Source organism: Emydura macquarii, unplaced genomic scaffold, assembly GCF_026122565.2.
Source record: "Emydura macquarii macquarii isolate MOO-44397 ecotype Brisbane River unplaced genomic scaffold, CSIRO-AGI_Emac_v2 contig_2676, whole genome shotgun sequence".
In the NCBI taxonomy this organism is placed as follows: Eukaryota; Metazoa; Chordata; order Testudines; family Chelidae; genus Emydura; species Emydura macquarii.
In genome coordinates, this window is record NW_027132813.1 from 20,758,992 (window position 1) to 20,772,739 (window position 13,748).

General features: G+C 42.7%; 1 protein-coding gene across 3 annotated transcripts in view; it reads left to right on the top strand.

Moving 5' to 3' along the window:
- The window catches only part of UBR2 (ubiquitin protein ligase E3 component n-recognin 2), a 95,173-nt gene that overhangs the window by 24,726 nt on the left and 56,699 nt on the right, over positions 1-13,748 (top strand). For 2 of the 3 annotated variants that reach the window (XM_067565031.1, XM_067565033.1), the window contains 3 exons: positions 8,096-8,203; positions 11,331-11,419; positions 12,362-12,460. In XM_067565031.1, coding sequence (XP_067421132.1) covers positions 8,096-8,203; positions 11,331-11,419; positions 12,362-12,460 — 296 coding nt within the window. Of the gene's footprint in view, positions 1-8,095; positions 8,204-11,330; positions 11,420-12,190; positions 12,290-12,361; positions 12,461-13,748 lie in introns of all 3 variants that reach the window. The other variant, XM_067565032.1, reaches the window with a different exon arrangement.

Here is a 13,748-nt window from a genome sequence, read left to right on the forward strand (position 1 = left end):
CCATATGAAAGTGCTTTATGTATTCACATACTAAAATTGGTGGTATTGAGCAGAAAGTATTTGAGAACTTTTGAGTGGTGTGTGCTAATGGTAACCCTCACCCCTTGATCACTTTTAAATGAATGAAATAAATTAAAATATGAACATCTTGTATAGATGTCAGTAATACTCCTTTTTTATTTAATGAGAAAACTGATTGATTCATATCTGTCACAGTGTAACTAGAACAGCAAATATGTACTTAATGCTCTCAAATCCAAGGAATGAGGGAGGAAGCGAGCCAATGAAGCACTGAACAGATGTTCAGAAGGAGATTCCCTCTGTAGAAGGAGGGAATCAAGGTATGCAGTATCATTTCATGGGGAGTATCTTGTGAATTCTGGCTGAAAAGCTCTCTTCCCTGTCATACAATAGCATTCTTATGGTTATGACTGGGCAAATGGAAGAGGGGAAATATAGCTTATTAATGAACTATGGGTTTAACTTTTGATTTGGTTCCATCTGTGGGCTTTACATGTTTAAAGAGGACTTTTTAATGTGAACTAGGTACCTTTCATTTCATGCCTGCATTGTCCACGTGAGGAAGCTACAGCACAGGTTGCCTGTGCGTGTTGCATTTCACACCTCCAGAGTCCGAACTGTGGGGTCATGTGGATGTAACCTTTGTTTTAGCCAACTGCAAAAGAATAGAAGTGGATTAAGAGGGGGAAAAGGAAAACCATGCCAAAGCCAGTTGGTGTAGCGAAGTATAGATGCAATCCCACTAAAAACTATTATTCTGTGCTATGCTATCTCTAGTTATTAGCATTGTATTTATGCCATCACTTCCAACATCGTGTGTACATTATAATATCTAATTATGCATTAGTTTGAATGATTGGACGTGCTCATTTTCATGTACTTTAATATATTAAAGTTATGTAAATCAGTGTTTTCTGACTATCATGGGTGGTGTTAGTGCATGTGTTTGGTAATATAATGTGCTTTATATCTGGGTTCATTGTGAATATGAACTAATGGAGGGGCAAATGGGATATATAGTTTGAGGAATGCCTACTCTGATGTGAGGCAAAACTTTCAACCTGGCATTAGCTGTATCTCCTTTTCTGTGAGCTCAATTTTGTGGCGCAGTTACTTGTGCCAGACGTTTCACTTCACTTAGAAGTCCAAGTACCTGATTTCACCTGCATATAAGTGACTTGAACATCTGAGTGAAAGTGAGGGTCAAATAATTGCAGATGCCACATTGTATATGTAGTTTTGTGCCCACATCTGACTAAAACCTTTTTATGATTCAGAAGGAAAAATACTGTATATTTGTTGGTGCAAATCATATGTTTACATCCTGAGCTTTAATCTCTGAGTTCTACATATTGGTAATTTAGGAAATAAGATGTGGCTTGTAATTACTTTGTTGAATGATTTAAGCACCTTGGAAATGGATAATTGTATTGTACTTTCTGAGGTGTCTTCTTATGAAAAGGGATTTAGAAATTAAAAATAGTCTTCCCTGGCCTTCCTACTCCTGTTCCCAGCCCATCCAGATTCTTCCCATTAATTTGTGTGAACCCCAGATCCACTGAGCATCTTTCACAGGGTCTTTTAGCCACCCTTGTCTTTTTTCCCCCAACTATACAGACTTTTTTTTTACTTCAAAGAACATTTCATATATTGTTTAAAGAAGAAATGTCTAGGAAGCATTTTTTTGTGTTCTTGAAAGAGACAGTTGTTCCTTTTAAATGCAGAAATATTTGAAATTTGTTTCCGCTGAACTCCCTCTAGCAATGTAAGTTGGTAGAGAAGGGTTCTGATTTGTACAATTGCTCACCAAATTTGGACAAAAAGGTACAGTCATCTCCTCTTTAAATCCAAACCCAAACTCTTTGCCCTAGATATTAAAATATGTAACATTAAAAAAAATCTCTGTTGTAGGGACAAGAAAATATAAAACTTGAGGAAGGATACAAACGAGGGCCCCAAACCTCTCTTTGGATCTACTACTCCTGACCTGTGCACAGCTCCTATTAAATTTATGGGGTTCTGCACACCAATGGGTTCCATGCTATCTGATTCAATAGGACTAGAGCTTAGAATTCTGCTTTGTGAAAGTACATGCATAATGATTATTGCTATCCGTGTGATCAATTCACAAATAGAAATGTAAACTTCAATCTTGGAACTTCTTATTTTAGGATGATGGAGTTGATCAATTTCTTTTGTTTTGGAAACAGTATTAAACTATTGCTTTTTGAATAGATTGTGAGCAACAGCATACATTTTCATAATTACCGTCCCCTTTCCTAAAGAATTGCAGGAAAGGAGGATTAGGGACTAATCTTTTTGGAAATAAATACTGTGATTCTGTTGTTGGCAAATATCCATTGTATCTTTTTTCCCATGAAACATTAATTGAATTTCCAGGTTTTAATCCTCAAAGTTTCCCTTTCTAATTAGTAATTAAAGGGAAAATTACTGGTTCTTCTTTGATTGCTTGCATTTTGAATTAGGTGTGTATGTGCCACATGCACTGATGCCGGAAATTTTTCCCCTAGTGTTGTCCAGAGGGCTGGCTCTAGTGCCCTTTGCAGCAGTGCGCGTATGCGCCTGTATATAGGGCACCGCTGGCTCCCCTCCCTCTCAGTTCCTTCTTATTGCCTGTCGGTGCTGGAATACTCTCTTGCTTCACAAGCCTTTGTTGACCTAGTGGTTTACTAGTTCATCCAGTGTATATAGTTAGTGTTGTTAGTTTAGTGTCAGTTTTTAGTGCGTTTGACCCAGGGGTGGGGTATGCCCCAGTTCCTAGGGTTTTTAAACACTGCGCTTCTTGTAAGAAGCCAGTGCCTTTGAGTGACCCACACCAGAGCTGCCTAAAGTGTCTGAGACGCTTACATTTGGGAAAAGTGTAAAATCTGCAAAAGTTTTCGCCTGCAAACTAAGAAAGACTGAGACATCAGGCTCAAGGCCATCCTGATGGAATTGGTGCTCAGACCAGTGTAGGAACCGAGGTCTGACTTGGTGCTGAGCACTTCATTGTTGGCAAAAAGCGCCCTCCTGGTGCCGTCTTCCAGGCGCCGCTCAACATCTCCAGTGATGAAGATGCAGCCAAAAAAGACTCATGCTGAAGGGGATGCTCATCGACAAAGAAAAGCACAGGAGTGACAGTGAGACCCATGTTGGGCCACTCGTCCCCAGTGACCTCAAGGGGATCTTCTCCCTCACAGGCGTTGAGCCCGGTGCCTGCCCCGCCACCAATTTCCAGGGAGTGGCCAAGAGCCTTGGCACCTGACAGTCCCCACTATGCTGGAGGCATTGCCCACTCTGAGCGAGGAGAGAATGCACAGAGAGCTGGCTACTGCAATGGGGGGTTTGTCAAGGGGAAAACCGATATTAAGACTGCTGCAGCGTCCTCCGTCACAAGCATACCACTCACCAGTCTGCCAGCAGTCACCAGACCCTCTGGTACCGATCCCTGGAACCATGCCGAGAGGTCGGGATCTCATCTCCAGTCCCGGGATGTTAGACACCGGTCTCTGGATCGACGGCGTCGATCCCTGGAATGCCGCCATTCCGCAAGACCTCAGCGCCAATCTGCAGACTCCCGAAGCGGATCCCCAGAGCCCCAGCACTGCTCGCCAAGTCCTTACACGAAACCAAAGGACAAAATGAGGCTGCGGGACACCTGATGCTCAGGCTCCCGGCATAGCTCCCCAGCACCAGAGTACAGACACTCAAGGGCTGGCACGGAAGGATGAGTTTTGCTGGAAACCCCATGGTCACCCTGGAGTGCTCTTTAGACTGATAGGGAGAAGTCATAGCCCCTCTGAGAGAACAATCTTCCAGCCAAATGGACAGGTTCCTCATTAGATGCATGACCTCAGGGACAGTGGCCCGGTCCCTGGAAATTTTGGAACCCATGCGGGTTTCAACAGGCCACAGTACTGCAATCTCAGTCACTTGCAGGAACCTTGGTACTGCGATCCTCAGTAGCCCCAGGAACGGCACCGAATCTGGACATGGGATCTGATCAGGAAGAGATCAGACAGTCTGTCAGGAGTTACCCTGACCAGAGAAGAGGATCCGGCCACCCACATTTGCCAGCTGCCTCCTCCTCTTCACCTGATGAGGCAGTAGCAGGCCCCACCCATGCCGCGCCTCTAGATGACTATAGGGTGCACCAGGAGTTGCTGAAATGTGTGGTGGCTAACTAAAGCCTCAAGATACAGAGGAGCTTAAAGAGCTGGTGCATGAACGCTTCAGCATCCTGGCATCCGCAACCCCATCCAGGGTGGCTCTTCCGGTACATGAGAGAATAGTAATTATATTAATAGTAAAACAAGGCACTATGGCAGACCCCTGCCTCTCTGCTCCCCATGTCTAAATGAGCAGAGAAGAAGTATTGTGTGCTGGCTAAGGGGTTTGAATACCTCTACACCCACCCTTTCCCGGGATTGCTGGTGGTCACGGCTGCCAATGAGTGTGACAGACAAGGCCAGATGAATCATAGAATCATAGAGTTGGAAGGGACCTCAGGAGGTCATCTAGTCCAACCCCCTGCTCAAAGCAGGACTAACCTCAGTTAAATAATCCCAGTGAGGGTTTTGTCAAGCCGCAGTTTAAAAACCTCTAAAGATGGAGATTCCACCACCTCCCTAGGTAACCCATTCCAGTGCTTCACCACCCTCCTAGTGAAAAACTTTTTCCTAATGTCCAACCTAGACCTCCCCAACTGCAACTTGAGACTATTGCTCCTTGTTCTGTCGTCTGCCACCACTGAGAACAGCCTAGCTCCATCTTCCCTGGAACCCCCTTTCAGGTAGTTAAAGGCTGCTATCAAATCCCCCTCATTCTTCTCTTCTGCAGGCTAAACAAGCCTAGTTCCCTCAGCCTCTCCTCATATGTCTTGTGCTCCAAATGTGGCCTCACCAATGCCGAATAGAGGGGAATAATCACTTCCCGCGATCTGCTGGCAATGCTCCTCCTAATGCAGCCCAATATGCTATTAGCCTTCTTGGCAACCAGGGCACACTGCTGACTCATATCCAGCTTTTTGTCCACTGTTACCCCCAGGTCCTTTTCTGCAGAACTGCTGCCTAGCTGGTCGGTCCCCAGTCTGTAGCTGTGCATGGGATTCTTCCGTCCTAAGTGCAGGACTCTGCACTTGTCCTTGTTGAACCTCATCAGATTTCTTTTGGCCCAGTCCTCCAGTTTGTTTAGGTCCTTCTGTATCCTATCCCTACCTTCCAGGGTATCTACCATTCCCCCCATCTTAGTGTCATCTGCAAACTTGCTGAGGGTGCAATCTGCCCCATCTTCCAGATCATTAATGAAGATGTTGAACAAAATCAGCCCCAGGACTGACCCCTGGGGCACTCCACTTGAGTTCAACTCCAAAAAATAGAGGCCAAGAAACTTGATTTATTCAGTCACAGAGTTTATTTGATAGCAAGCCTGCAACTGCAGAAAGCACTGTTGGGATGCTACCACTTTAACATCTGGCAGTTTCTGGAAAAGTTCGCCGACTCCCTGGCGCAGGCCTCCAAACAGGAATTTAAGGTGATCCTGGAGGAAGGGAGGATAGTGGCTAGAGTATCCCTGCAAGCGGCATTGGACGCAGTGGATTTCACGATACGGTCGATGACTTCCATGATATCACTGAGGAGACCATCTTGGCTCCAATTGTCTGGTCTTTCCATGGAGGTCCAGCAGTCCATCTAGGATCTCCCCTTCGATGGCTCAGCCCTGTTTGCCGACCAGATGGACTTCAGGCTGCACGGGCTGAAGGATTCAAGGGCTACGTTGCGCTCCTGGGACTTTATACCCCATCCTCTGCTAAAATGCACTTTAGGCCTTATCGGCAACAGTGATTTGGGGGGCAGCATCCAAGAGAACCCTACAAGAAAAAGAATAGAGGCTATAAATGCCACCAGAGCCACTCACCAGCCTCTGCACTGCAGTTGGGTCTGAGTCGTCACTCCTTGGGGGGGAAAATGAAGCTTTTGAAGGCGTGCTCGGGGACAACCTACCAGACGCTACCCAAGATCCAAATTCCTGATTATTCTTCTCCTGCCTTGCTTCTTTTCTCCCAGCCTGGGCAACCATAATGTCAGACCACTGGGTACTAATTACAGTAACTAGCAACTACACCCTTCAGTTAATTTCACTCCTGCCCTCCCACTCTCCTTCCCTGTCCCTCTTCAGGGACTCTGGCCCTACAGATACAACTAGGGGAAAAATTTCCGGCACTGGTGCATGTAGCGTGCACACGACTAATTCAGAATGGACATGAGCAATACGTCTCGAAGAACAACAGTAATGAGGTAAGTAACAGTTCTTTCTCACTGCTAAAATTGTCCATGCATTCATTGATAAGATTTTTCCATGAAAATCCATTATTAGAAAACATATTTTGGAGAACAGGGTTTTATTTATTTTCTGTACATTCACATACATAGAAAACCTTTTAGGGGTATACTTCTAAAGCTTTCTATTTACGACTTTTGCAGGTATACTTCAAATCTTTCTACTCAAAACTCCCACCTGTGGGATTGGTGCAGATACCGGAATTTGCATGTATATACTGTTATAAAAGGGGAAAGAAGTAAAAGGGATTAAATGGAGAGGTTTTCTTCATATTCATTGTTTTCCAACAGTGAGATGTGTTAACCTGTGAAATAAATTCCCAACAGAATAAGTAGAAGCTATTGTAAATTTATAGTCAATGGTCCTGTACTGGTACAAAGATGAACTAGATTACTTAATACATTTGTCCATCTTCAGGTTTTGAAACATTGGAAGCATGTAGTCTTCATGTGCTATTTCTAACTTGTATTTATTCATCAGCTTCTGGTGTGTGGTGCATTATATAAAAACACGTCATGAAAAAGTCATTTAAAATGGTGTAGGTAGCTATTTTTGTAATGTTCTTCATTCATTAAACTGGTAAGAAACCTAGTTTTCTTTGCATCTTCCTTTCTATCACTTCAAATGGTCCCTTTCATGATAAACAACCATTTTCAAACCTGGGTGTTTAAAATTAGGCTTCTAGAACTACATTTATGCAGCTAAATCAAGAAGGACTAATTTTTTTCAAAGGTGCTGAGCCCTTGATTTACTGGGCTTTGTGAGTGCTCAGAGCTTCTGAAAACCAACCATTTAGCTGTCTAAATGGCATAAGGAGTCTAATTTCAGATACCAGCATTCAAAAGATTTGGCTCATAACTTTCTGTGATGATAAAAGTTTATATGTAAACAGTTCTTGAAACAATTTGCTTTATGTGTAAACAGTTCTTGAAACTACTTCCTCGAGAAAGGAGAAATGTGTGCTTATTAAGCCTGAGACAAGGAGTCAGGAGATTGTCAGGTCTCTGCTCAGATACAGACATATTATCTTAATATGTAGGGGTAGGAATACAGAAATTTAGAGTGGGATTTTTCAAAAGTGCAATCTGTGCACATTGAAAAATCCCACCCGTAATCTGGTAGTCTTTCAGTGGAACTGGATATTTTATTAAGGGGAAAAATAATTGCCCCTCCTAATTCCCAGTGCAACCATGTGTAGGGAGAAATGAAACACTTTTGCTGCATGGGAGGCCAGACAGTGGAGTCTTCCGTGCATCCTGCTCAAAGCACACTAAGCTCCTTGCACAGGAATGGAGAAATAGAATCATGGATGGACCAGGAGAACAGAGAGGTTATGGTCAGTGCGTTCCTGTAGATTAGGAAACCACTGATGAAAACACATGGGAAGTAGGAGCCAGTGGATTATGTCCACTGCTCCACCAGGCCTTTAGTCCTTTGTCTAATTCACTTTAAGTGTACCCATGAGCAGTTTATAATTGATGTGCTCTTTTCCCCCCCTGGAATTAGTTCTTATTTCCTTTCTTACTATGAGGGGACAGTTCAAAAGCAAACAAAAAGTAGAAGATTTATTTCAAGCCTTGATTATTTTTGCTTGGTGAGTTTAAATAAATATATAAAGATGAACACTCAGTATATTATGTAAACTTCCTTTATGCTAAATAGCACATTGAAAAGTAACTTCAGTGTAACTAGTTTGTATATTTATTCTGTGATTTGTTTGTTTTGTTTTGTTTAGATGGCCTTCGTCGAATATTGTGTCAGGTTGGTTTACAGGAAGGACCAGATGGTGAAAATTCTTCTCTTGTGGATAAACTAATGCTGTCTGATTCTAAACTGTGGAAAGGTGAGTTGTTCCCCACTTTTTAAAGAAAATGACTTTGTATATGCTTATAGAAAGCACTTTGATGACTTTTGTATTGTCACATGTTTGAGGCAATATTTAGACTGTTCATGTTGATTTTTAGGTTTTAGCTGTTCATGTTTTAGGCAGTTTTTACTGCCATCCATTATAGAAGCAATTGCCTGTTTACAGATGTTCTGGTTTTTTACATCTTCCCAAATCTGGATTATGCTGAACTGTGAGATTATGGGATGGCCCTTTCAGTACTATAGTGAAGGTGAAGTAGAGCTTTTTGTTTAGAATGGACTTTTCAAAGGGCTGTAAAATTCACGTGTACACAGATTGTCCTGAAAATTGCTGTGCCAGTTGAAGGCCCAGAGTAGAAACAGCAGCAAAAATGTGCAGTCCCTGGGTGATCCTGAGATAGAAGCATATTCCTCCAAAATGGTCTAATTTTAAAAATTCCTGGTTCTGTATAAAGATAGAAAGATGCAGAGCTATTGTTTCAGGCTCTATTCAAACCCATGAGATGTTCTCATTGAGCCGAGAACACACTATGGAGATGACTGCGACAGTTCTCACACACTTGTGAGACTCCTGTGCTGCTATTCCAAAGTGCTTTAAAATCCTCAGGCTTAATGTCATTGGCCTGAAAATTGTTATGTCAGTTCAGGGAGTATGGTAGAATCTGTGCTGCAAATTTTGGGCCCTTTGGTCCAGGGCATCCTGGGGTACAGCCCTTTCTTTCTCCAAAATGACCTGTCTTAAAAATGACATTTAAAACAAACATTAGAAAACTAGGAAATGCATAGTTTGCTTCTGTGGCAGCAAATGGGAATATAACAGAACATTACCACTCTGTATGCTTCACAACTCCAGATGTGCATGCTATTGATGCAGTCCCATGTACCTTCACTTTACTCTGTGCACAGTGTTGGTCTGAGGAGTAGTAGAAGGGTTTGGTGGACGTTTCCCTGGACACTAAGGGTATGTCTACTCTACAGTTAAAAACCTACGGCTGGCCCGTGCCAGCTGACTTGACTAAGGGGCTGTTTAACTGTGGTGTAAACAGTTGGGACTTTGGTAGGAGCCTGAGCTCTAGGACCTTGCAAGGTGGGAGGGTTCAAGAACTCAGGCTGCAGCCCCCAGCCAAACATCTACACTGCAATTAAATGGCCTCTTAGCCTGAGCTAGCTGGCACGGGCCAGCCTTGGGTGTCTAAGGCTATGTCTGCACTACCTCACAGTTCAGACTATGGATAGTATGAATAGCAGTGTGCACTATCGTGCTGCACTGTAACTCCCCCCATGTGGACTCTGCAGGTGTAAAATAAATGGCTCTTAGCCAGGACTTCTGGGTTCTAACTCAAGCTCTGCCATTGACTTCTTGGGTGTCCTTTGTCAAGTGGCTTTGCCCTTCTGGGTCTCTGTTTCCCCACCTGCAAAATGGAGATAATGACACTGACCCATCTCGCAGGGGAATTGAGGCTGATGATTATTATACATCAGTGTGAAGCTTTTAGATTGTGTCCTCAGCATTCACATGGGGGAGTTACAGTGAAGTACTTTGTGCAGTGCTGTTCAGACCCCCATAGTCCAAACTGCAGATCACAGTAGATAAGCCCTTTGACTAAGTGAAAGATAATGTGATGCACTCTCCGTGTGAGGGACTCATTAGAGCAGGGATCATAGGGTACACTTTAAAGTTTCTCCCACACTGCTTTCTTTCATTCTGCCTGCTGACCTCCAAATGTCTTGAGGAAATGTATAACACTGTAAACTGATTGCCATTCTAATGGTTCCCTTAGGCAAATGGGAAAGAAATAGTGTTGCATGTAGTGTGGGGGAAAAATCACTCTACCTGTGCTTTTCCCAGTTTTCTAATACTTGTATTTTGTGCAGTTGAACATTTTCCTTCAGAGTCTTCTGTTTTTGACTGCGAATTTCAGCCTTCTTGAAGGTTAAGAATAGAGCGCTACCAAATTGACAGTCCATTTTGGTCAATTTCACGGTCATAGGATTTAAAAAATCTTAAATGTCATGGTTTCATATATTTAAATCTGAAATTTCACGGTGTTGTAATCATGGGGATCCTAACCCAAAAGGGAGTTGTGGGGGAAGGAGGTGTTGCAAGGCTATTGTAGGCGGGTCACAGTATTGCCACCCTTACTTCTGTGCTGCTTGCTGGTGACCAGAGAGTAGTGACTGCTGACCAGGTGCCTAGCTCTAATGGCAGCACTGCTGCCAGCAGCCGCACAGAAGTGAGGGTCACATGGTATGGGGTGGGAGGGTATCATCACTTTTTGAGGGAGCAAGGCTGGCCTTACAGGTGGGCGACCACTTAGGGCCCCATGGTCAGGGAGGTGCCAGCGTCACCACCCCACCTCCCCCCACAGTCAGCCCAAGGCCCCTTTAACCTCTGAGCACTGGGCCTGGCGCCTGGGAAGGGCAGACTGAGGGCGTCCCAGCCAAGGCCTCGTACTATGCTCTGGGCTCCAGCTGCTAGTCTTGGCTGGGCTGGGGAGGGATGGGACTTCCTCTTCCCCTGCACAGGCTGCTGCTGGGTCAGACCCACCTCCGAGAACCTCCACGAGCTGCAGGAATCTCTGGCCCCCCTGCTTCCTTCCCCCATGAAAGCCAGAGCCAACGCACAGTAGGAGTCCTTGGCTGTGGTGTCCCTGGCCCTCCCCCTCCCCTACAATAGCTAGATTTTACAGGGGGGAGACCAGATTTCACGGTCCATGATGCACTTTTCATGTGAATTTGGTAGAGCCCTAGTTATGAGGCACTGATAATTGACCATCCCTTCCCTTCACCAAAGTTTGTTTGTTAGTTCAGAATCTCACGTGTAAACAGGTGGTAGAATGAAAGTTCACATTTCTATTGTAACTTTTGGAACTACTTGCCAATTTTCAGGGGAACAAATATTCTATACATAATCATTCCACATTAAACAGTATAAAGTGCTTTTCCTCACCGTTTTCTACCAACTGCCAAATGTTATCAGAGCACTCTTCTCTCTGGATTAGTAGGCAGAATTTCTTCTTTCTTTACAAGACTACCACTACAATTGCTTCTATGATAATCTGAGAGTGAATAATGGCAAAATAATATGTAACTTTTCATAACAGGAGCTAGAAGCGTGTACCATCAGTTATTCATGAGCAGTCTACTCATGGATTTGAAATACAAGAAACTTTTTGCCATCCGGTTTGCAAGAGTAAGTAACTTTCTTATAGTGAATGGAAAATGCTTCAAAATATAGCCTTGAAAACAGAATTACAAGTAGAACGTACAAAACTTACAATATTATATTGTTTGGAATATTGGTTTGGGTTTTTGTTTGTGGTTTTTTTTTTTGATAGGTGAAACCATTTAAATAAGAACTTCAATAGATTTCCTTCTATTTTCAAAAACTTAGTTATCATAGTACCTTACCACTTGTCAAGAAAATAGGTCTTATAGGTTCCCAATCTAGTGCAGTTTTTTTAGATCAACTCTAACACAGAATGCATCACCTCTGATGTTTTATCCTTCCCAATCAACCATCTAGGGTCCATTACCTGAGAACCAATCACTAAGCATTGTTGGTAGGTGAGCTGTTGCTGTGCTACCCAGAGGTGGCCTCTGAAAATCAACTACACTTAATATTATTTCTTGCAATAATTAATATGTGAGATGTTTTTTAATCAGTTTTCGGACAGTCTCTTGCCTCCAGACAAATAACTAATTTTTTAAATTAGTAAATAAAATATTATTAGTCTTCATAGTGGTGATTAGAATGGGTGATTTTAACTTTAACTTAATTTTAACTTTTTTTTTGCATGGGCTGATAAATTGTCATGCCCACTGTGCAAGGTTTCTTTTTAATGATGGATCAGTACCACTCTCATCTTTATCATAGTGTTGAATTTCCCTAGTGCAGACATTAAATTTAAAGAAAACATTAGGTCAGTGTGGATTAGAGGTGAATTTCCCCCTTGTTGTTTAGAATTACCGGCAGTTGCAGAGAGATTTTATGGAGGATGATCACGAGCGGGCAGTGTCGGTGACTGCTCTGTCTGTCCAACTCTTCACTGTACCTACTCTGGTGAGTAGTGCTTGCCTTTTTTAAAAACTGATAGTTGGCACTCCTTGCCTTTTTTTGCCTCCTTCTTAATAGAACTATGAGCGATTGCAGAGTGATTATGTGAAAGATGACCACGACAGAGAGTTCTCAATTGCTGACCTCTCGGTACAGATATTCACAGTGCCTTCACTTGTAAGTACTAAAAGACTAAACAAATAGACTTTCTTTTTAGGAGCTGCACTAAGATCTTGAGCTTATAGACCGCTAGACTTCTGAACGTTTGTAGTACTACCGTGCAAATATAGTGTACTGCTTTTTGAAAACTAATTAGTAGTTTCAATATAGGTACAATTACTAAGTAGAGTTGAACCTATGCTACGAAATTTGAATCTGTATCTGAACTTCCCGAAGTACATGGGTATATAGATCTATTATTTTGGTTTGGCCACATCTCTTAAAACTATTCATTAAGTAGTAATCTCTCATCCCCCCCCAACCCCCCCACATTGAAAAAAATTAACTTCTGACGGTGCCAAATCAAAAGTGACTATTTGTAAATATCCATGCTAGGTGTTGTGCAGTGTGGCACTGCAGTTCCCTTGATTCTCCATTCCACCCATACACAGCCAGGAGTGTTCACCTAAGGTTCCCAGTCTTGGGGTCTGATTTATTAGGTCCTCACTTGATAAACATACAGTTCCTTTGGCCCTTCCAGGTTCAAATTCTTCCTTCCTTGGGTTTTCCAATTTATCTTCCTTCAGACTATCTTTCTCTCATCACCCCAGTTCTCTCTATGCTTGAGGAGATCTGCCAGTCCCACTCCAGCCTCTGGACTTCTCTGGGGAGACCTTGGCTTAAACTTTGTCTTCTCTTAGGGTAGGGTCTCCACAGCATGTTGGGGTCTGTGATTGAATCCTGAGGCTTCCACACCCCACCTCCATTCTGGTTCTACCACAAGAGAACCTCCTTGCAGGTCTCTCCTGACTCCCCTTGACTGTGAACTGAGAACATTCCTCTTTAATTTAAGTGGACAGACCAACCTGTTACATTAGGTTTCTATTAAAAATCAACTGCTGCCTTTTGGAAAATTTTGAAAACCTTTTTCTAACAGAAACGTGTCTGTCTGTATGTCATAAATTATTGTCTAAAGTGAAGAATATTTAAAAAGAATAGATGAACTCAACAGAGATTCTGTCTTCATGAAAACATCTTCGGAAATTAAATAAAATGAGGAAAGAAAATCTGACTTACATAGAACTGTTTCTAAAAAAGAATGCTGTTGGAAGTTTTCCAAGTGAAATCAACTTAAAGGTAGATCTAAATTTGTGACACTGTATGGAAATCATGGTGGTCAGGTAGGTGGAACTGATTTCAAGATAACTGTTCTAAATTATTATTTGTTTTTAATAGTTTGCTGGGTGCTGGAGGTGTCAGCTGGTAGCATATTCTCACCTATTGAGTCAAGGTTCTCTTTTTTTAG